Source organism: Engraulis encrasicolus, chromosome 6 (assembly GCF_034702125.1).
Source record: "Engraulis encrasicolus isolate BLACKSEA-1 chromosome 6, IST_EnEncr_1.0, whole genome shotgun sequence".
NCBI lineage: Eukaryota > Metazoa > Chordata > Actinopteri > Clupeiformes > Engraulidae > Engraulis > Engraulis encrasicolus.
The window spans coordinates 5,548,466-5,571,260 of NC_085862.1; the positions used below are offsets into that span (position 1 = coordinate 5,548,466).

At 45.7% G+C, this 22,795-nt stretch overlaps 1 protein-coding gene across 1 annotated transcript in view; it reads left to right on the forward strand.

Annotated features, from left to right (window-relative positions):
- Positions 1–6,307: 6,307 nt before the first annotated feature.
- Positions 6,308–22,795, forward strand: part of LOC134450631 (heparan sulfate 2-O-sulfotransferase 1) — a 118,130-nt gene continuing 101,642 nt past the window's right edge. Inside the window, exon 1 of the mRNA XM_063200513.1 lies at positions 6,308–6,732. Within this exon, the coding sequence (XP_063056583.1) occupies positions 6,609–6,732 (124 nt within the window). The 5' untranslated portion in view covers positions 6,308–6,608. The remainder of the gene's footprint in view (positions 6,733–22,795) is intronic.

A 22,795-nucleotide genomic window follows, 5' to 3' on the forward strand; every position in this document is an offset into this window, starting at 1 on the left:
CTACATGACCTTACTCAATATTGATTGAAGGGTGGGGCCTTTCAGATGACTTTGTCCTGCGCCTGGCCGAAGCTGTCAGTGGCCCTGACTGGTGGTAAAATCGCATTGAGGATGAATACACCCTTTAGGAAACAAATGTTTAAATTCCAACAATCCATTTATATCTCCTCAATGATTGACATTTTATCCCAATCTTGTTTTTGTGCCAAATGATTACAGAAAATCTCCTTGGTGTGATGTGGAAGGAGGGGAGAGCAGCAACCGTGAAGGTCGCAAGCAGAGGTGTTGTTCACAGGGGGGTAAAGTGGGACTGAGTCACCAGGGCCCCATGTATAAGGGGCCCACACAGTCCGATTTATGAAGATATGGCTGGGGGGGAGGGGTGTCCATTGGAGCTGAATGCACATAGGGCCCAAAATGTGCTGTTATAATGCCCCGGGTCACCAGTAAGCTGCCGTTGGTTTGTGGGGCTGCTGCACACATTCACCTCGCTTTTCCATCTGATCATCCTGCCACTGCCCGCCTCTGGAGAGGGTGTATAGCCTACATGGGTTCTAAATGTTTGTTTTCCCCTGACAGACTGCGCGAAACTAGCTCCGCACAACTCAACCACTTATTGTTGGAAACCGCTATTGGTCAAAAAATTAGCTCACGTGGTTGGCTGCCAGTGTCTTGCCCCTCCTCACAATATCGTGTTGATAAAAACTGTGAACCCATGTACTGTATAGTGTTAAGGGCCGAAACATCCAATGACCTAGAGCAGGGGTCCCCAAACTTTTTTCTCTGGGGGCCACATTATCGCTCCTGACTGTGATCAGGGGCCGGGATCAATGTGGGCTGTATGCTAGGCTGCTGCCTGTTATAGCCATAATTTCTAGCACAAAATAGTTCATCATTACAAGTGATTTGCAAAAGAAGTGAGTACTTCACATGTAAAAATAGCAAGGAAAGGTTAGAAAAATGAGTCACTGACATGAGTGAATGACAGTTTATGAGTGATAGATAGATACAATGTTTTATTATTATTTTTTTCTATGAGGATTGCTTCTTTGGGTCAGTGTAAATGGTGAGGTGCAGAGAGATGGAGGGCCGGTCAAAGGGGCATGGCGGGCCGCATCCGGCCCCCGGGCCTTAGTTTGGGGACCCCTGACCTAGAGGATCACTGATGCACACTCGTAAATTCCTTTATCATTCATTCAAATTCAAATTCAGTCAAGTCCACCATCCACCATTCACCCAGGCCTACTAGTCCACCAAGCGTAGGCCTACTGTATGAGCTCGCACAAGAATTACAACACTGCTGTGTCAGACTTGCATTCCAGAGGTTGCCGGTTCGACTCCCGACCCGCCAGGTTGGTGGGGGGAGTAATCAACCAGTACTCTCCCCCCATCCTCCTCCATGACTGAGGTATCCTGAGCATGGTACCGTCCCACCGCACTGCTCCCCATGGGGCGCCACTGAGGGCTGCCCCCTTGCACGGGTGAGGCATAAATGCAATTTCGTTGTGTGCAGTGTGCAGTGTTCACTTGTGTGCTGTGGAGTGCTGTGTCACAATGACAATGGGAGTTGGAGTTTCTGGAATTGGAATCCACCAAGCTCACATTACTATGACACAGGTGTCACCAACGTGGTGCCCGTGGGCGCCAGGTAGCCCTCCTGGAGCTTCTGATGTGCCCACCAAGGATGTTAATAAATAGTGACGAGTCCATGTTTTTACTCACAATTCATGTTTTTCTCAATTTGTTAACATGAGACTATTCGTTTATAACCTATAAAGAATATTTCTTTATAGTGTATAAACAGATTATCATTCAAATAGTGTGATTTGGGAATGATGTCAAAACATCAGCAGTGGATATTGAACAAAAGTAGTCCTCGGGTATCAGTAGCCCTCGGGTAGCCCATGGTAGCCCTCAGACACAGAAAGGTTGGGGACCCCTGCTCTGACACATCTGCTCGAAAATATATTCATGGGGGTAATAGGCACAAAATACTTTCAAAAGTAGCCTGCATCGTCTATTGCTGTGTATAGAAAAGCATTCCTTTTCATCAAATAATCAATTACAGCAGTCATTTGCAAGTTTAGTACTCTGAGAAAAATAAATCATGTGTGTCAATATTCAGAGTTAATGTAAAAAAAAAGTGATAATTAATTGCAGAATCCTCTTGTCTCACTCTGAGGCACCGCAGTTTTCGCTGTGTTCACACAAGGAGTGGCTTGACAGTCATAACAATACTGTCCAGACTCCCCAGATATAAATATGTTTTTCTGTTCTTTTGAAGCCTAATAGGGACTCATACAATAATTCAGTGCATGTCTTTGCGGCTATACCGAAAAGGAAGAAAGGAGTCGCACACTGGAGCTGGATGCAGAATCAAAAACTGTTTTAAACAAAGCCGAAAAAAGTAAATAAAACCGACAGACAGGGGACAAACGTTTTGGGTCTAGCCCATCATCAGTGTTCCCAGTTTGCGGCTATACCTCCATGCTTGTTTCCTGCAAAATACATATCTCATCAAGCAGACTACTGATCATAATACTGTACCAACGGGTACATGCATAATTATATGGATCTAGTTTACAGTGATGTGAATGATCAGTGTGTTTTAATGCACTTTAAACAGCCGAATTGGGCCAATTGAAAGGCTTTGAATATGTAAATGTCAAACAGAAAAGGGTACTCCTTGTTGAAAGACAAGACGGTTGCTGTTGGATGTAAAATGAAGAGGAAAATCAGTTTAAGATAAAAAAACACAAATCTGTCCCACAATCCTTTATGTTCCACTCACTCATATGTAATTGAGGACATGTCTTACATGTTCTATTTCTCATCAGTCTCGCTGAAAACGTTCATCGCTTGCAATCCATTCAGCGAAACCCACACATCATGCCTGCACGATTGACAATCATTTGAAAGACAAAAAGGATTTGCGTGCCGTAGAGGACGGGGGAGCTGCCTGTGATGTTGGGAGACAGTGGTGGTGGGGGTGACACAGCTTTCTGCATCTCTCCATAGCGCTCCCATAGCCCCACACACCTACTTTGTGCCGGGGGGCAAAAGGAGGCTATTTTAGGCAACAACAAAAAAATGGTTGATTTTATCTGCTGTAATTTCATGCACAGTTGGGCTCGCCTCTCTCTCTCTCTCTCTCTCTCTCTCTCTCTCTCTCTCTCTCTCTCTCATCTCCTCTGTGCTTTATGTGCCTGCAATGGTGCTTAAAGGGGATTGGGGACTCGCATGGCACGGCAGGCAGGGACAAACCTCGCTGGGGACTTCTTTGCTTTTCATTACAGATACACACAGTAGGCCTACATTCAGAGAGCGCTATAGGAGACAGCAGAGGAAAATTATTATAGCTAAACAATAGATGATTTGCTCAATTTTGCATTCTTTAGTTGAAAGTGAGATGCACTCAAGTGTGAGTTTTTCGCTTTTTTTGTTATCGCTTTATGGGTGCTGAGCAAATCGTTCCAGTTGGTACACATGTCAATATACAGTTGAGGACGATATTATTAGCCCCCCTTCTGAAATTAGACATATCTCTTCATTGATCATTGAGAATGATCATTATTAATAAATGAATGTTATTCTGGAAACGAATACACCATGGAGATAGTATCCAATAAGTTACATTTGGACTTTTCCATTTTCACAATGAGTTTAAACAAAAAAGTGTAAAAATGGCAAGGACAAAATTATTAGCCCCCTTATCATTAATAGTCAATACAGTGCCATTTATGAACAAAAATTGACACCAGGCACTTTGATTAGTTGTTAACTATGTTGGCACATGTCCTACCAGGGATTTTGGCCCATTTTTTTTCATTGCAAATAGTTAAGCTGGTCCAAATTGCATGGATGTTGAGGATGGACATTCATTTTCAGCACTGTTGAAATACTATCTAAAGGATTGAGGTCCGAACCACTCCATGACCATGGTTTTAGTATCCTTGAAGAACATTTGAACTATTTTGGATGCAAGTTTTGGGTTATTATCTTATTGAAAGATCCAGTGAAGATCTTAGCTTCCTCTATGAGCATATTTTTGCAAGGTCACTTTCCACATTCTATCATAATTTTCAGTTTTTATGGTGCCGTACACCCAAACAAGGTTTCCTGTGGCTGAGGCTGCCACAGAATGATGCATCCACCACCATGTTTAATTGTGGAAACCATCTTATAACGATTCAAGGCCTATCCCTTTCTTCACCTGACAGAAGCAGAATTCATGCATCAAAGCAGGTGCAATTGAATATCATCAGATGAAAGCAGAGACGTTCAAAACTCATTTTTGACTTTCAAATGTTCACAGGCAAAGCTCAATAACACTCTGATATGCACTGCCTTTAGTAAAGGGGTTCTTCTGTGATGATGGCCCCAAAGCCCAATGTGATGACAAGCCCTAACAACTGTCTTTCTTGGAGGGGAAAAAACCTCCAGGTGAGGCCAGGTCAATAACAATCATCTAGGCAGGTGTCCAATGCTTCTTTGGTCTAATGAGGCTAAGCAGTTTCCACAGTTACACATAGTGGAAGGGCATCACGTTTAGTCTGTTATTCAGCCTCAGACACAGGGAGTCTGGGTCTGAATCTGGATTGCTTGGTCTTCCAACAACATTGTAACCCAAAGCATACATTTAGATTAGTTCAGAGGTTCTTCAAGGACACTAAAACCATGATATTGGAATCACCCGCTCATAGTCCAGTCCTCAATCCCACTCTGTGTCTGTGGTTAATGTCTATGCTCAGCATCCATGCGATTTGGACCAGCTAGAACACTTTGCAGTGAAGAAATGGGCCAAAATCCCTAGTGGGGCACGAGCCAACCTAGGTAGCAACTTATCAGAGCCTGTTGTCAGTTTTGGTTCATAAATGGCGCCATATTGACTATTAATGATCAGGGGGCTAATAATTTTGTCCTTGTCATTTTTGCCATTTTTTGTTTAAACTCATCGTAACAATAGAAAAATCCAAATTCAACTCATTGAACATTATCTCCATCAGTGTATTTGTTTCCAGAATAACAGAAACGGTGAATAATGGTTATTCTTACTGAGAAATCAAGAGAAATGTCTAATTTCAGGAGGGGGGCTAATAATATCGTCCTCAACTGTAGCCACAGGAGGTATGGGAGAAGGCCAAATATTTACAAAGAACTTCAATTACATCGTTTTAGAAATAGCAGAGAAATCCCATGGAGGAATGCCTGAGGAAGACATACTGTAGGCCTAGTCCTATAGTCCTATTAATGACAAGTAATAAATGATCCATTTGATGCAGAGATACTTGAATAATATGATGAGATGGTTTACAACTGTGTCTTTGTCTTTACGAAATGCCGCTGTTGCCATCGTTATGTCAGAGACTGTGTTTACAAAATCCATTGGAGTATGGGGTCACCCATACTATGACTTTTGGCATGTAGTAACTTCCAAAATATCAAAGGTCTAATAAAATCAGGGAATGAGTACACGCCTTCCATCCTGACCAGCCAAAACTCCAACTCCCATTGTCATTTTGACACAGTGCACAAGTGCACACTGCACACAACAAAATTGCATTTATGCCTCACCCGTGCAAGGGGGCAGCCCCCAATGGCACCTGAAATGAGCGGCACAGTACCAACCTCAGGGTACCTCAGTCATGGAGGAAGATGTGGGAGAGCACTGCTAATTAGGCCTAGCCTACTCCCCCACCCATCTGCTGGGTTGGGACTTGAACTGGCAACCTTTGGGCTACAAGTCTTTTTTTTCCTTATACGTATTTTTTGGGGCTTTCTGGCAATCATTAGGGCCTACTATAAGACAGTGTGAGAGTAGACAGGAAACGGCCGAGATTTAGGGGGGCAAGCAGAGCGTTTGGCCCTGGGTCTAGGGCCCTCATATTGGTGGTGGGGGACCTATTATAAACTTGGCAGGCCATAGCCTATATGGGGCCCTATCAGTGTTTATCCCAGGGCCCCTGTGTGAAAATGTTCCGCCACTGCTGCAACAGCGTACAGCAGTAACACCAGTTTTGCATTCCAGGACTGCAGCGAAAATGAGTAGGATAGGCCCTCGTATATTGAACAGATGCATCTGTCTGAGTTACACTTAGAGAGGGAGGTGAGGGATGTGGATCCATCACATAGCAGCCTTTATGTGGACCTTAGATTATAGATTGTGTAATGCATCAGTTGTCCAGTAATTCCATTCCAGAACTGCAGAGGGCAGCTGACTGTTTCTTTTATATGGCTATTCCCTGCGTTGAAAAAGGAGAGCTGGCAAGCTGACTGTTGCTTGGCGAAGATAAACACTTACCGATAGGAGGAGCATTCATGTAGCAAGTAGGCAAGGAGCTAGAAGGGGGGAGCTGAACATACCTCTCGATTGACGGGGACAGAGAACAAGCGAGAAGAACCCATGAACAGATTTGGCACGCCGAATTGAAATGCCATCAGTGTTTCTGTCAACAGTAACCGCTTGCACATCATACCACCACGCTTTGCAGGACAGCGTATAGGGGCATAGTCGATAGCAGGGGCATAAACATAGTTTTAGCTTCTCGATCGCTTTTGTTTCTGTTATTTTGTATTCACGGCATGGCATGTAATCATCTGGTAGTTTGATGGGGCTTCTAAGGATTATGATGCCGCCTAAGTTTCAGCTTTTGGCTGTCATGGCTTTTGGAATTGCCATGATGTTCATCGAGAATCAGATCCAGAAACTGGAGGAATCTCGGACGAAGCTGGGTGAGTTACGCTTAACTGAAAACAAAATGTTTCATGTTGGTCACGTTTGCAGCTTGTGCACAGCACAGGTCGCCCGCATAAACTAAAACCCACCGCCAGCTAGCCATGTTAGCCAGCTAGCTGCCCTAGCGTGCTTGCTAACGTCAGATTTTTTTGGAGACCACTGCTGCATTTCAGACAACAACACTGTGATTCAATGACCACATATTTTCTCCTCCACATGTGGACTTCTTCTCCTATGAACGCATCAAGTAAAAGGCTGACTGCTAGCGTACAGCACCCATTTTTCTTTAAATCAAAGCTAAGTGTCTCAGCTAACTTAATAAGCTAACGTCATGCCAAGCTGCTGTTCATTTTACTGTGGGAAACTGGGTGAAACAGCTGTTATGGTTAGCGTGTCAATGCTTTGATCTGCAAAGAATCTGCCGATATCATGACTGACTTGTGTACCTAGATCTGCTCTGGCGAGTTATGGCTGAGTTCAACTTGGGGAATCTATGCCCTCGGGGGTTCTCTGATGTGGCTTTTTGGAAAGGAAATCGGTTAAATGCTGGAGCAAGGATGTTGTTACCTTGCCGTGGGAAGTCCCCTTTCTACTCTTAAATCAGTGCGTCGCGCTAAGCATCTCGTGGACACATAACGAGTGGTCGTCCTCTTGGCTTCGCCATGGTGCACACATTTTAAGAAAAAAAAAATACATGTTGGTCGGTCACTCATAACAGCGCAGCGTTTGCTTTGCAACAGAACGTAGAGGCTTTTGTCAGCATTTCATGTCTGGTCAGCTTCTCTCTTGAAAACGAAACTGTTTGCTTTCTAGGGCCAGACAGAAGACCTTTCACACGTTGTTGTGAGATGTCTGTTGTGCCCTTGCGAGGTTCTTTGATCAGGTGTTATTGTCACCCATTACTCCCATGCATCCCTTCACTGTCTGTTATGATATCTGAATGTTTGTTCAGTTGTGTATGATTACCTGGCTGTCATCACATTGGGGTAAACATTTCCCCTGTTATGTGGACGTCTGGTTCTGTCCCTCGTACGTGCGTGCACATAACATGCGACAGTGGCATAATATCAGCGTTCTGTTGGCTCTGTGCTACTGGGTCCTGTTCCATTGTCCGCCCCGACACCCCCATTCGCCTGATAACAGTTTCGCAATGGCTCGCTTGCTTCCCACTGCCACTAATGGCCCGTGCGAAGTCAGCCAGAGGATTCGTTGGTTCGTGGCGTGGCGCAGGTGCGGGACATGCAACCGTGAAAAGATGCTGAGATGACAAGCCCACACAGCAGCTACACGGCTTCAGTCCCCTTGCGCGGAGCGACCGTCTGTAGAGACTGGTCTTGTCAAGGTGATCATTTCAAAGTCAGTGAGCAGTTAACACGGTGTAAAATCCTCATTAGTCGCTCGTGCTGTCCTAGAAGTCTTGGTTTTCCATTGCAGTGCCTGTCTGAAGAGAAGGAAAAGGGGTGTGTGTGTGTGTGTGTGTGTGTGTGTGTGTGTGTGTGTGTGTGTGTGTGTGTGTGTGTGTGTGTGTGTGTGTGTGTGAGTGAGTGTGAGTGTGAGTGTGAGGGAGATAGGTGGGTGGGATTGGGTCATAGTATATATATTTTGTTGTTGTTGTTGTTGTTGATTTACAGTAATTTGCAAAAACTACAGACATGTACATGATGTGAACGACCTTCTTAGTTACCAATAGAACGTGATTATTATGACGTAGACCTACAAGTAAGCAAATTACTGTTTTTGTGAATTGTATTGTATAATTTGTAAACATCTGCATCTTAAGATACCCCAACACCTGACTGGGTATCCCTAGCACCATGGACAGCAGCTCATCAGAATGTAAAGCGCTGCCTATTTAATTATATGGCAAAACTGAAACAAGCGCTTCAAATACATAGTGTTACAACACCTTCAACCTTTAATTATTACCATACCAAGCGAGTCCTTGCCTTAAGTATAGTGAAAGACACACAGTGCACCTCTGTGTATGTCATTTCCCTTTCTGTCAAGCAAACGCTGACACTTGATTTGATATTAAAAACGGGAGGACTGAAACTTGCAGTGCCACGCAGCCGTCAAGCGTCTCTGGGGGCATGAAAAAGCGCTCTCTGCTCTGTTTTTTGTGAGAGAATATTCTCACAAAGTTTCAATAGAATAGACAATCTTGGGCTCCTACTGGGTCGAAGATGAAACCGTTTTTCTATTCAATTTTCACGAAAAGAAAGAGGCTAAGATTGCAAGCAGAAAATGACAAAGCGTTGCTTAGTGTTCAGCCTGCTCCTTGTGATGTAGACTTTTTAAAAAGTATTTTGGGGTTTTTCAAGCCTTTACTAGTTTAGGGGATCATCCTGGCACTTTCAGTGTACTGGCTCAACTGAAATTTTCAACGTGAGCGACCTAGGCACTGACAAACAGTGCCCAAAATGCACAAGTGCGGCATTTGAGACACAGCCATAGACTTGATTTCGCTGCCAGCCTTCAAATGGTGGTTGTTGAGCTTATTTAATTGAGGTCAGTTTGAAGTGTGTGTATAGTAAGTGCTCTTTTATTCATGATGATGGAGCCTGTTGTTTTCTATCTTACACCTCATCCAGATTTGAGACTAAAAATAATTTCAATGAAGAAGACGGAGCTGAAGAAGAGGAAGAGAAGAAGAGTTGGCCTTAAATTGCATCACTACTAAAAAATGACACTGAGACCTCTAGCCTGGCAGAGCGTATGCTAGCTGTTCTCCAACACCTACACATTACTACAGATAGTACTACTGCTGCTGCTGCTGGTGGTGGTGGTGGTGGAGTAGATGTGACTGTAGTGCAGCCAAGCCAAGGGCAGAGGCCTCCTCCTTGTTAGTAGGCAGCTGGTTAGACTGCGATGCAGAGAGAACACACACACACACACACACACACACAGGCATGCAGACAGAGTGTGTAGACGCATGCATGCATGCACGCACATTTGGCCTGCAGACCGCTGCAAGAAGTTACTACTGTGTGAGTGTGAGAAGCCTCTCCAACCATAAAGCTTGTAAGGATGCCTTTTGGCATGCTGCCTTTGCCTGTATCGTGCACGCACACACACGCACACGCAGACAGGCACGCACGCACGCACACACACACACCCTTCACATTGTATAGCGCACAAACGCACACCTCTCACACGCACCTTGCCTGTGCATAACACATCGTTTTCTCTCTTTCTAACGCACGCACACACACACACACACACACACACACACACACACACACACACACACACACACACACACACACACACACACACACACACACACACACACACACGGGTGCACTCTGAGCCTGTGGACTTGCTGCTCTGCCTTGTCTGTGCTGTGCTCTGTACGTGGCGTAGCTCTCTTCGCAGGGGACCTTGCAATGATGACTCCTAAATAGAGGGATTTATACCATCTGCCAATGGCCGCCTCCACACGGCTCCAGCCTCACACGCGCCCACGTCACGGCTACGTCTTGGGGGAATTCAATTCACAGTCTCCACCACGATTCTGTCTTTTTCTTTTTGTTTGTTTGTTTTTATTTTAGTTTTTATTATTAGTTGTATTACTGTTTCCAGGCTGTGTTTTAAAGTGGGACTTGTTCATGATATCGGACGGTATAGTTCTGGATTGTGGTCCTTAGGTTTTGAAAATGTTTAAGTCCACAAATAAGAATTGGCTACTACCGTATACTGTATAGCCTATCTAACTGTCAGAATATACTGTGTACATCCTTGCGGGGGCGAAGGGAATAGAATGTATTGTGTATTCCCGAAGGAGAGGCAAGAGGACGGATAGCAGCAAAATGTTTAAGTCCACAAATAAAGGCAACGATACACAGGGCAACTTTTTGATCAATGCTGCCGGGCAACATCATGATTGCTTGGCTATTCATTTTCCGATGGAATGGTTGGAAAAAGTTGTGTGCTGCTAATCCAAGTTCTCCTAATACAAATATTACATGATGATTACGGTCAAAACATCATCTTATAGTATCGTTGCCCTGACTGATTGCTCAAAAAGTTGCCCAGTGTATCATCACCTTAAGAATAGGTTACGACCGTATACTGTATAGCATTGGTTCTTAACCTGGGGTGCGGGCACCCCCTGGGGGTGCGCCAGAAGTTTCAGTGGGTGCACAGAATTTTGTCTGTGTTGAGATTGTGACCAAAATTCTGCTTGCAAGCATTATATTTAGGGCAAATTAAGAGCAAATTAGAACATATTTTGGTCCCCATTTAAAGTCATTAAGGTATTGATTAATGTCTCAAGCAAGACTCATTGTAATTCATCCCTTTCATATTTTTTTAGTGTGTATACACAAGAAGTTTGGGTTGGGGGTGTGCGGCTTGTCTTCGGCAGAAGGAAGGGGGTGAGTTAAGAAAAAAAGGTTAAGAACCACTACTGGCAGAATATACAGTTCTGTATATAGTATACATCCCTGCGCTGCGGGGGCCAGTGGAATAGAATGTATTGTGTATTCCCGAAGGAGAGGCAAGAGGACGGATAGCAATAGCATGATGATGAGAATGTCTGTCTGTCTGTCTGTCTGTCTGTCTCCACCCGAGAGTGTGTGTGTGTGTGTGTGTGTGTGTGCGTGTGCGTGCATGTGTGTGCGCGTGTGTAGCTGTGGCACAGCACAGGGTTCACTGGGTCCTGCTCTCCTCCTCTCAGCATACATATGAGTCACATGGCACCTTAGAACAGACGGCACAGGGACCCTCATTCCATCATGCATTATTAATAAGAAAGAATATTTGATATTTGCATTACATAGCCGTATATGTACTGTATACCCCGTATGTCAATTTGAATTTCTTATTTCTGAGGGAGTAATGTAATCTAGCCCGGGCTATGGGCATGTTAGGGTTGCGAGTCTGTGAGTTATTCAATACTTAAACCGACGCTTGAAATGCTGTATGCGCACCTTTTTTCCCATCTTGAATATTGTATATTTACTACAGTGCTTCATGCTGGTCTGTTGCCTCACGTTCATCCTTTCACTAACTCACTTTGTGCTGTTGGCGGAGGACGATCATGCATCAATGGTGCCCGTCATGCAGCATTGAGATGTACTACGATGGAGAGAGTTGTACAACTGTGACCCTCTCTCAGCAACGTTATAATGTACAAGGCTACACATTTTATGAAATACAGAAGAAGAGTATTTTTCAGTAGAATTGAGATGTCGATGGAGAGAGTTGTACAACTCTGACCCTCTCTCAGCAACGTTATAATGTACAAGGCTACACATTTTATGAAATACAGAAGAAGAGTATTTTTCAGTAGAATTGTACATTGATCTCACACAGCTACTAGTCATTCGCAGGGAGATGATCGAGCTAGGTTAGCACTAGGGAAGTGGTTTTCTCACTTTTACAGGCAACCTGTTTGTCATGCAGATGGATGCATCATGCATCTTAGAAATCTTTAAACAAAAGTCAAACAAGTGCCGGGTAAACATCTTTCTCTTTGAAGCATTGAACACTTATGCGTTACCAGCGCCTATAGAAACTGTGCATGGATCTTTGAATCTTTACAGAATGCTGCTCTTTTTCAGCTCGGATAGTACGTGCAGGTGTGTAAATAAATGTGTCAATAAAGTATTCATATATGACCTTAACGTGGAGCAAACCGCTCAAGGCACTGTACTGTGTGGGCAGCCGTGGTCTAGTGGTCAAGGAGATGGACTTAAGATCAGAGGGCTGCAGGTTCGAATCCCCCATCCTTCCACTCCCTATCACCCTGCATGACTAAGGTGCCCTTGAGTAAGGCAGCTAATCCCATACTGCTCCAGGGACTGTAACCAATACCCTGTAAATAACTGTAAATAAAGAAAAGCATCAGCCAAGTGTAATGTAATTAGAGATGCACCGGATCCAAGATCCGGTTCTGGATCCGGCAGGATAATAAGGGTTTTTCACAGGATCCGGATCCGGTAGCCGAGGCTTTAAAAAAGGGCCGACATGTGTGAGTAGGCTATGTGTTTCAACCCTTTTGTAGGATCCGGTATCCGGTTCCGGATCCGACAGGATCTTAAGCAGTTGATCCGGTATCCGGCAGGATCCTAAAAATCAGGATCCGGTGCATCTCTAAATGTAATATAATGTAATAATGTCATGTAATACATTTGCTAAATGTACAGAGCAGTGTTGTGTTGTGCAGTCAGAAGTCTACAGCAGTGCCACATGGCTTCCTCTCTGTAGATCCAATAGCTCATGGAACGCGTGTCTGATGACATCTCCTACCTAGCGCAGGGTTTCCCAGACTGGGGTGCGTGCACCCCTGGGGGTGCGCTGCCTGCCCCAAGGGGGTGCACGATTTGAATAGAGCAATGGCTGAGATGTGTGTTTTTACACAGCATTAATGAACATTTTAAGTAGTTCTTAATGGTTTGGTGAATTGTATACTAGAAGGGTCCATCCGAACTGTCATTTATAACTCCTAGACTTTGAAGGCAGAAACAGCGTCAGGTCTATTGGAAATGAGGATTCCCCAAAATGAGTACATTATGTCCGCGTGTACAACATTCGCTTGGGAGGTGCGCGAACCATATTGAAACGCACAAGGGGGTGCACAAGGGAAAAAAGTTTGGGAACTGCTGTCTTAGAGCAAAGCTCAGCATCTTGACTAGCTGTGTGGTAATGATGACCAGCGTAAATGACTCTCCGCTCAGACCACTAATAGAGTGGCGTCATTACTAATGTATGATATTGAAGCAAAAGGTCTCGCCCTGCCTCATTAATGATGCAGACTACAGCAGGTGAGTGTGGGAGCAGGAGGGTGTGTTATATATTCATGAATGGGTGAACTTTCTCTGTGAGCTGAATCCACTGATTCATCCTTTTGGGAGCAAAAACCATACGATGTCAAAATGCTTTTTTTTGAGCGTCCGGCATGGGTGTTTTTTCCCTCTTTCTTTCGGATATTGTACATGCGCTGTATCACGTCGTGTGATCTTGATGTTATATATTCATGGATGGCTGAACTTTCTATGTGAGCTGAATTCCTTTATGCAAGGAACATAAGATGTCAAAATGCCCTACTGCATACAAACTCCATATTGACTTTATTGTGAATTAGATGAACAATGGGACAACATCTGACTGAAAGCGTTGTGGAGGGAAAATAGCCTATTCTTTACTGTATGTAAGAAAAAAAAGTGTGTGTGTGTGGTTATGGCAACTACAGCGGAATGTAAATTCTTTCTTCCTGGCCAGTGTCCAGCTGGCATGGGTTAAAGAGGAGAGAGGAGAAGCCTCCCCAAATACACCTGTCAAATAGGGATGCACCAATACTGGTATCGGTACCTGATACTGCTCATTAGACTCGTACTTGTACTCGTCAAGCACTTACCGATACCAGGAACGATACTGCTATTACACAAAACAATGCAAAATCTTGTCACGTTCTGTGGACTTGAAAGTAGCATGGAAAAAAGTGCCACCTCATACATTTACTAACATTTAAATCTACATGGAAATGGACAATAAAAATATCACAGGTGGAAGAAACCAAGGCCATGCATTTTTTTTGGTATTTTGGTGGTAAAAGGTATCGGTATCGGTACTCTGTATCGGCAAGTACACACATTGATGTACTCGTACTTGTATCGGTTTTCAAAAAAGTGGTATCTGTGCATCCCTAAGAGGAGAGGAGAAGCCTCCCCAAATACACCTGTCAAAGCTTTGTTCTTTGGCTTTGGCAGGTGCAGCGCTCCTTGCTTCATTAACTTGGCGACGGCTATAGGGCTAGGCCGGTGCTTGTTTGTTACAGACCCCGGGAGACAGACAGGCATGGGGTATCATCTGAGGCGACAGCCCCTTTAATGTGAGGCTATATTTCAAGCGGCTTTTTATGAACATGACTAAAAGATAGCAGGTGGTCTGTTGACTGAAAAAAAAGAAGTTACTGCAGTGTTTTTTTTTTTTTCAACAAGCTTTTCATCTCATCTACTTGTAGATGTGGTGTTATGCAGGGGAACCTAGCATTGTTTCCACCACAGCACAGACTTGAGTTTTCATGCATTTACGTGTTTAAAATGGCAGCCACAAAGTAAGACCCAAACAACCACAACCACAATAACAACAACAAAAAAAACAACTCAGCATCAAGAAAAAAAGGAAAAAAACTAAGAAAATAAAAGCTGAACTCCTGTTCACTCCACATTATATCTGAGTGTTGTGCATTATGGCAGCTTATACTGAACCCGGGCTGAAACCCCTTGCACAGAAGCTGCCATTTCTCCCCACACACACACACACACACACACACACGCCCGGGCACAGACGCTGCCATTTCTCCCTAGACACACTTGCCTATTTTCCTCCCGATCTCTCTTCATTCACGGCCAGTGATCCGCATCACCACCACCACCGGCTGGGTCACACTCTGTGTGCGTGCGCGCTCGTGTGTGTGTGTGTGTGTGTGTGTGTGCGTGTGTGTGCGCGCGTGTGTGTGTGCGCGCGTGTGGGCGTGTGTGCGTCTGCGCGTCTGCGCCCCCAACCCCCTGCAACCACACATACACACACACACACATTGCTGATTCAACCAGACTCCTTGTTCGTTCAAGTCTTTCTTCTCCTTCATTCTCCCTTTATTGCTCGAATGCCTGAAGAGAAGTGAAAGCCTTATTTTCTGGCTCCCATAGTTTGCCGCGCCAGTGGGGGGTTGGGTTTAGCCTGGAAGCACTGAAGAAGAAGAAGAAGAAGAAGAAGAAGAAGAAGAAGAAGAGATTCACGATCCATTTTGTTTTGGTGTGTGTGTGTGTCTGTGTGTGTGTGTGTGTGTGTGTGTGTGTGTGTGTGTGTGTGTGTGTGTGTGACTCTAGGAATGATTATGCAGCTGGTAACCAGCGGTGGGCTTAAAGCAGGTTTCATTTAGCCTTCTGTCCACTGCCTGGGGGCCAGACTCAGAAGCTGTTAACGCGTGTTGTGGATATTTATGAGACACATTGGCTTTGGCGTCTTGTTTGTTTGCACATAGATAGGGGTTTAGAATGTGCATTTCAAAACTAACATTTAGGGGGCTAAAACGCACCTGTCACCATGGAGTTTTTATTTTTGTCGCGCTTGCACATGAACGGATTAAAAAAAAAAATGCTTTAAAAAATATCTTCATACGTGTAACCAGCACCTAAATCATCTTTCCTCGAGGGACTGCACATTTCCAGCCATCCATGATGTGGGGTGGGGGGGGGGTAACTAAACCTTGGAGCCTGTTTAATCTCTTGCTAATTTATGTTTCTACTGTTTGGGTGCCCGACAGACTTTTATAAGCGTTTTCTTTTTTCCTTCAGCGTCATGTGGCATACAGATAGGCCTGCAACACAGACACATGCTCTTTATACAGATAGGCCTACAACACAGACACATGCCCTTTTAAAGAATGCAGTCATGCGGCCTGTGTTGCCAGATTGGGTGGTTACCCGCCCAATTGGGCTGCTTGGGATGGGGTAGCCGTCTGGGTAAAAACTGTAAAAATCAGTCATTTGGCGGGTTTTTCTGCAGTTTTATGCCATTGTCTCTCCAGTACAATTTGTTGAAATAGGGTGGATTTTAGCACCAAAAGGCAGTTTTTCATCACCTTTTGGGCGGGATTTGATCAGACACATCTGGCAACACTTCATGCGGCGCAGGCAGCTGCTGGCCTTTATCACTCGTGAGGTGGTCAGCTCTTGGGAAACATCGTCTGTGAGATGCTCATGGCATTTGAAAAATTAAGGATAGTTAAATAAAAAAGAGAACGAGAGTTCATATTTTTTCCGTTCCTTTCCCCCAGTGCCTTCTCCCCTGGTATTGGAGAGGAGGAGTAGGGTTCTATGTCATTTGGTGAAAGAATAGTACCAGAGGGACCCTGAAAGTAGGGTAAAATAGATAGAGAGAGGGATGGAGAGAGAGAGAGGGAGGGAGAGCGATAATGAGTGAGTGAGAGTGAGAGTGAGTTAGGGAGAGTTAGGGAGAGAGAGAGAGAGAGGGAGAGTTAGGGAGAGAGACAGTTGGGGAGAGTGATAATGAGTGAGTGAGAGAACGAGGGAGGTAGCGAGCGAGTGAGTGGGAGAGGGAAAGCGAGATGGAGAGAGGGAGTGAGTGAGAGAATGAGGCAGCGAGCGAACAAGGGAAAGAGAGATGGAGAGAGGGAGTTTTGTGTGTGTGTGTGTGTGTGTGTGTGTGTGTGTGTGTGTGTGTGTGTGTCTGTGTATGGGCTAATCCTAATTGTAAATGATGGGCCGTCAGCAGGGCTGTGAGGTTGGCCTGGCCAACACTTGCTGCCTGGCATGCAGGCGGTTATAGATGTCCAGCTTGGAGCAGGAGGAAGAGGAAAATAGGAAGAGGAGGAGGAGGAGGAGGAGTAGAAGAGGAAGTGGAAGTGGAGGAGGAGGGAGTAGAGAGGAGGAGGAGGAGGAGTAGAAGAAGAGGAAAAGGAAAAGGAGGAGGAGGGAGGCGGAGGAGGAGGAGTAGGAGGAAAAGGAAAAGGAGGAGGAGGGAGGCGGAGGAGGAGGAGTAGGAGGAAAAGGAAAAGGAGGAGGAGGGAGGCGGAGGAGGAGGAGTAGGAGGAGAAGAAGAAGGAGAAGAGGAAAACGAAGAGGAGTGGGAGAGGAAGGGAAGAAGTACGAGTAGGAGGAGAGGAAGTGGAGGAAGAGGAGGAGTAGGAAGAGGAGGAGGGAGTGGAGGCAATGTCCATGGTCATGGCAGTCATGGGTGAGCGGTTAGGGCGTCAGACTTGCATCCCAGAGGTTGCCGGTTCGACTCCAGACCCGCCAGGTTGGTGGGGGGAGTAATCAACCAGTGCTCTCCCCCATTCTCCTCCATGACTGAGGTACCCTGAGGTACCGTCCCACCGCACTGCTCCCCATGGGGCGCCACTGAGGGCTGCCCCCTTGCACGGGTGTGGCATAAATGCAATTTCGTTGTGTGCAGTGTGCAGTGTTCACTTGTGTGCTGTGGAGTGCTGTGTCACAATGACAATGGGAGTTGGAGTTTCCCAATGGGCTTTCACTTTCACTTTTCACATTTTCATCAGCAGGATGCTGACATCTCTCGCCACATGGCGCTTTACACCTGTTTCCCCTCTGGTGATTGCCACATGGAGCGACACACCTCCGATTCCATCTCTGACCCCTCTACAGTAGCACGTCCTTGTCCTTTGGTGCGGAGGCCGGGTGGATGGATATAGTTGTGGAGTGTCCATTTTGAGCTGTGGAGTCCTTCTATCTTTCTGTATAGTGACATTTTTCATTTTTCATTTATTACATTCAACTTAAAGACAGGATTTTGTTACAGAACTTCTATAGAGCAACGTGATGGAGCAATGTGAGGTTAGGTACCTTATTCAAGGGTGTGTTGGCTACTGATGATATGGGATTTGAACCTAATTGCAAGACCCTAGTACATGTTTTCTGCTACATGCCTGCTGAGTCGACCGCCCTTAGTCCTAAATGTCTGAATGTTGGCCATGCCTTTCGTATGGGAGGGAAGTGAGGGAGTTGACAAACGTGGTATTGGGGCTGGCGTACTGATATTTAAAAGTCACCACCATCCTTCTAACTCCTACACCCTTTTGACACATCCATGGCTGGGATTTCTGTGTGCCTGCCTGGCTGGTGGACAATGACGGCAAATTCATGAAACGTGCACAGTGTGTGGAAGAGCCAGACGCGTTACGACCTGCTGAAACAATGTCAGCAGCACGCTCTTATCTGGGGACGGCAGAAGGGAACGGCAGCAGCAGGGCTTGGTGTTGTCAACTGTTGTCCTTTTTGGAGATTATCTTTGGTTGATGAGTTATCGATTCTGAACAGTGGGTCCTCAAGCACTTTCTGATTCTGTCCTCAGAACAAAACAAAAAAAGACGATTTCAGACAGGGTAAAATTGAAGGATAATTTCAAAGTCAAACACAATTATCTTCTCTCCCTGCTGTCCTTGCTGTTAGTTGGAAATGTCATGCAGTTCAGTTAAGGTCGGTGAGAGAAGGGAAATGGCAAGTTTTGAATGACTCACTGGTACTGAGATGGCATTTTAAAACACAACGTCTGTTGTTCAGTGTTTTGTATAATTTCTTATTGCTTTATTGACTGTGCTATAGTGGGCCTTCCAGGCCCGGAAGGCTCAAGGAACATAAGGAGAAGAAAAAAAACACCCACTTGAATCAGAGCACTTTTGAACTTGATGATGATGATGATGTCAAGGCTATGTAGCCTTAATCAACCCCACTTTAATCTCTTTTTGTGGGTGTAGCCGAAGTACATGAGCTAGTTTCTGCAAGTTGTCTGTTCACCTAATGGTCTCATGAAGTTGGCATACTGAAGTTATTTGCAGCCATTTCCTCCAAATTGCTATTGAATAATTTAATGTAAATTGTTTGGAAGTAAGTTAATTAATTTCCGTGACAAGTAATTAGCCTTCAGGAGAATGCCTGCCAGTCATGTTCCAATTCTCTTCAGGGTGATACAAATAATAATAACTAACGTACGTCCTGATCGTCCTGTCTGGATTTATTTTTCCAAGAATGTGCATCACTCTGCATTATCCCCCCCTGCATAAGCTCCTTATCACCAGCTTTTCTGCACATTGACCAGTGGAGACACAGCATGCTTTGCATTATATTTGTTGAATTTTTTAGGGGTCATCCAGGGATTCAAAAAATTGATTCAGGGCCTTAGAAATGACTTCTTGTTTTGTGTCCTCTCCAGAATCGGCACAAATATACTTTGAGGTCAAACTTTGTGTTTTGTTTTTTAAGCGTGGTGTGTTTTGCTCTAAAGATTGATTCAGCTTGCGCTCTCTCGCACTCACCTACGTTACGAATGTCAGTGGGCAGCCGTGTCCCTAGTGGTTAAGGAGATGGGCTTTAGATCAGAAGGTTGCGAGATTGAATCCCACCCTCACTCCCTATCTCACTCCATGGCTGAGGTGGGCTGTGTAGTAGCAGGCAGAGATTCTTAGAGATATAGAGATATGCCAACATAATAGGTTTCTATGGGCACCTAACATGACAAGGTTCCGGTCTGCCTAAAGGGGCGTGTCATAATGCTCCTACATTTAATAGAACAGTCCTTAGGTCTGCCTACTGTAGGTCTGCCTAAAGGGGGATTTCCCCCCCCCTCCCCCTTGCAATAGTAGAACTCTGGTAGCAGGTTTACCACTTCCTGCAGGTTAACATAGTGAGGTTTATCACTTAACCTTGTTCTTGGAATACTACCCTCCTGCTGTGTCCTGAAACAAAACAAGGTGCTGCTGAGTGTGCTGCACACCACGTCTGTTCCCTCACTTCCCTGAGGACTGTTATTTTGAAAAGAGAGTAAAGAGGATGCTTCCTGTGCTGAGTACTTTTATTCTGAAGAAGAAAAAGGTGAAGGAGGAGATGTCTGTATGTGGTTGTGTGTCAAGGACGAAGGACTGGCGAGAGGGGGAAAGAGGCTCTCCTGTGTCTGTGTGTTCCCACACTAGCCTCTGTAGGTTCCCCCCATTCCCCTCTCAGGGCACCTCGCCTTCCTATCCGCCGCTACTTTCCCTCGCTGTAACACTAGCAAGCGTTTCTCCCACCTCTCCATCCCACCTCTCCAGCCCCAACCCCCTCCTGCGTTTTTATATAGGACTGGATTCTCTTTGACAGCTTGTGAGTTTCCTTGGTGAAAGCAGTGGCGGAAAGGAGGTGGTGTTGGTGGTGGTGGTGGTGGTGTTTTGAGAGAACGATAGAGCGCAGATTGACAGCCGCCTCTCTGAGTGTGTGGATAAGCTCTTACTCTTTTGTGCTGCTCGGCGCTCTCTCTCTCTCGCTGGCTCTTATCACAAAGAGAGCAGGCTTTTTTACTCGCGCGCCGCGCTCAAGCAGCCTGGCAGGCTGGTCGCTGATGAGGGTGCAAATCACATCCCTCCATATACAGCCCTCTAATTGCACGGGGACAGGGGAGGGGAGGTGTTCGGTGGAAATAGGGTTTTCTGCTCTTTGCTTTTCTTCTCCGTCCAGCCGTGGTATATGCGTTTTGTTTTCTGCTATTGTTGAAGTACTCCACACGTCCTTTCACCAACCAACCAAGAAGGGGGAATGATTGAATTGCCAAATATTTCAATCTGCATCTCTCTCTTTTTTTTAACTCGTGGTGTTCTGGAATGGAACTTACAACAATGGAAGTGGAATTGTATTCCATTTTTGTCATGGCACCATTTCCAATCAGAGATCCCCTAAACTCTGATTTTCATCGTAAGGCCCAACCAGGTATAAAGTCCAGTTAACAGTCGTGTACAGTCTGGGCTAAAACAACCATCCAAATCCGTTCATAAGTTTTTGAGTTATCCTGCTGACAAACAAACAGACAAACTGTAAACAGACAGACAAACCAACCTGACCAAAAACATAACCTCCTTGGCGGAGGTGATGAATAGTGAAATGGTTAATAAGCTTAAATAATAATGCAAAAAGACTGAAAATTGAAAAGCTGGTAGAGAGGTGTGAAACAGCTGTAGCGACACGTGTGTAACAGCAAGTTCACAGGTGTTAATGCACCAATTATCGTCCATCACGGCTGCACGTTGCACAGCCTCACTGAAGGATGAAGGTACACATTGACTCTGGCTGTCATTTTCACGCAATCTCTCTCTCCGCGCTCTCTCTTGCTCTCCCACTCTCCTGCTCTCCCTTTCTCTTCCTCTCCTTCTCTCTCTCTCTCTGTGTCTCTCTCTCTCTCTCTCTCTCTCTCTCTCTCTCTCTCTCTCTCTCTCTCTCTCTCTTTTTGCTCTCTCTCTCGCTCTCACTCTTGCTCTCCCACTCTCCCACTGTCCCTTTCTGCCACTCTCCCTTTCTCTCTCTCTCTCTCTCTCTCTCTCTCTCTCTCTCTCTCTCTCGGCTCTCTCTGCTCTCCCTCTCTCTCGGCTCTCTCTCTCTCTCTCTCTCGGCTCTCTCTGTCTCTCTCTCTCGCTGTCTGTCTGTCTGTCTGTCTCTCTCTCTCTCTCTCTCTCTCTCTCTCTCTCTCTCTCTCTCTCTCTCTCTCTCTCTCTCTCTCTCTCTCTCTCTCTCTCGCTCTCTCTCTCTCTCGCTCTCTCTCTCCTTTTGATGCATCCTATACTGTTGGTGGTTGGGGATTAGATTGGCACCAGGTCTATGAGTCACAGACTGTTTGTCTCCCTCTTTTTTCCACCCATCTCTCCCCCTGTGCTGTGCTGTGCTGTGCTGTGCTTTGCTGTGCTGTGCTGTGCTGTGCTGTATCTATGCTGTATGCTGAGGTGGGTGGGTGGGTGTGTTTGATTGGTACCGTGTGTGTGTGTGTGTGTGTGTGTGAGAGTCAGTGAGTTTCAGTGAGTGTCAGTGGGAAGGGAAGCAGGTCGTGGAGTAGTGTGGCATAGCAGCAGAGGAGGTGATGAATGGAGGGAGGTGGGGCGAGAGAAGGGTGGCGCGCGGGTGGGGGGGGTGTTGGGGGTTGATTTATGGGTCTGTGAAGCGCTGCACCTCCCTCAGTGTTTCTCTATTAATATCCTCCTGGGAGCCGATCCTCTTTGTATTAATCATGCGCGCCTTTGATGAACGAGCCGCCGCCGCGCACTCACAGGGCCCCGCGAGCTCGCGAATACGAAGCGGTTGAGTTTGCTGCGGGCGAGCGGGCGGGAGGGCAATGCGGACCGCTGTGGTGTTAGCTGAACTGGACTGGACCACACACTGGGTTAGTGTTACGGCCAGAGGAGCGGGAGAGTGGAGAGGCCCTCGAGGTTAATACTATTGGAGGGGAGGTAGAGGGTATAGTTGTGTGCATGGCTCTAAATTCACACCTGCCAGCGGTCCAAATTCTGGTGAAAATTCAATTTGGCTGGTAGAGAAGAAAACTTACCAGCCATTTTGACTGATGGTGAACATAAGTGGCCAGTGGCTAGTAACATCTACTAACTAAATTGGCTAGTGATGGGGGAAAAAAGTTAATTTAGAGGCCTGGTTGTGTGTAACCTGTGGGGAGAGGGATGAGGGAGAATAGTGAATGTCTTCAGGGCAGGTTAGTGGTCTGGAAGGGGTATGGGTGTGGATTGTAACCTTTTCTCTTCGGGCTACTGAACTGGATAGGAAGGAC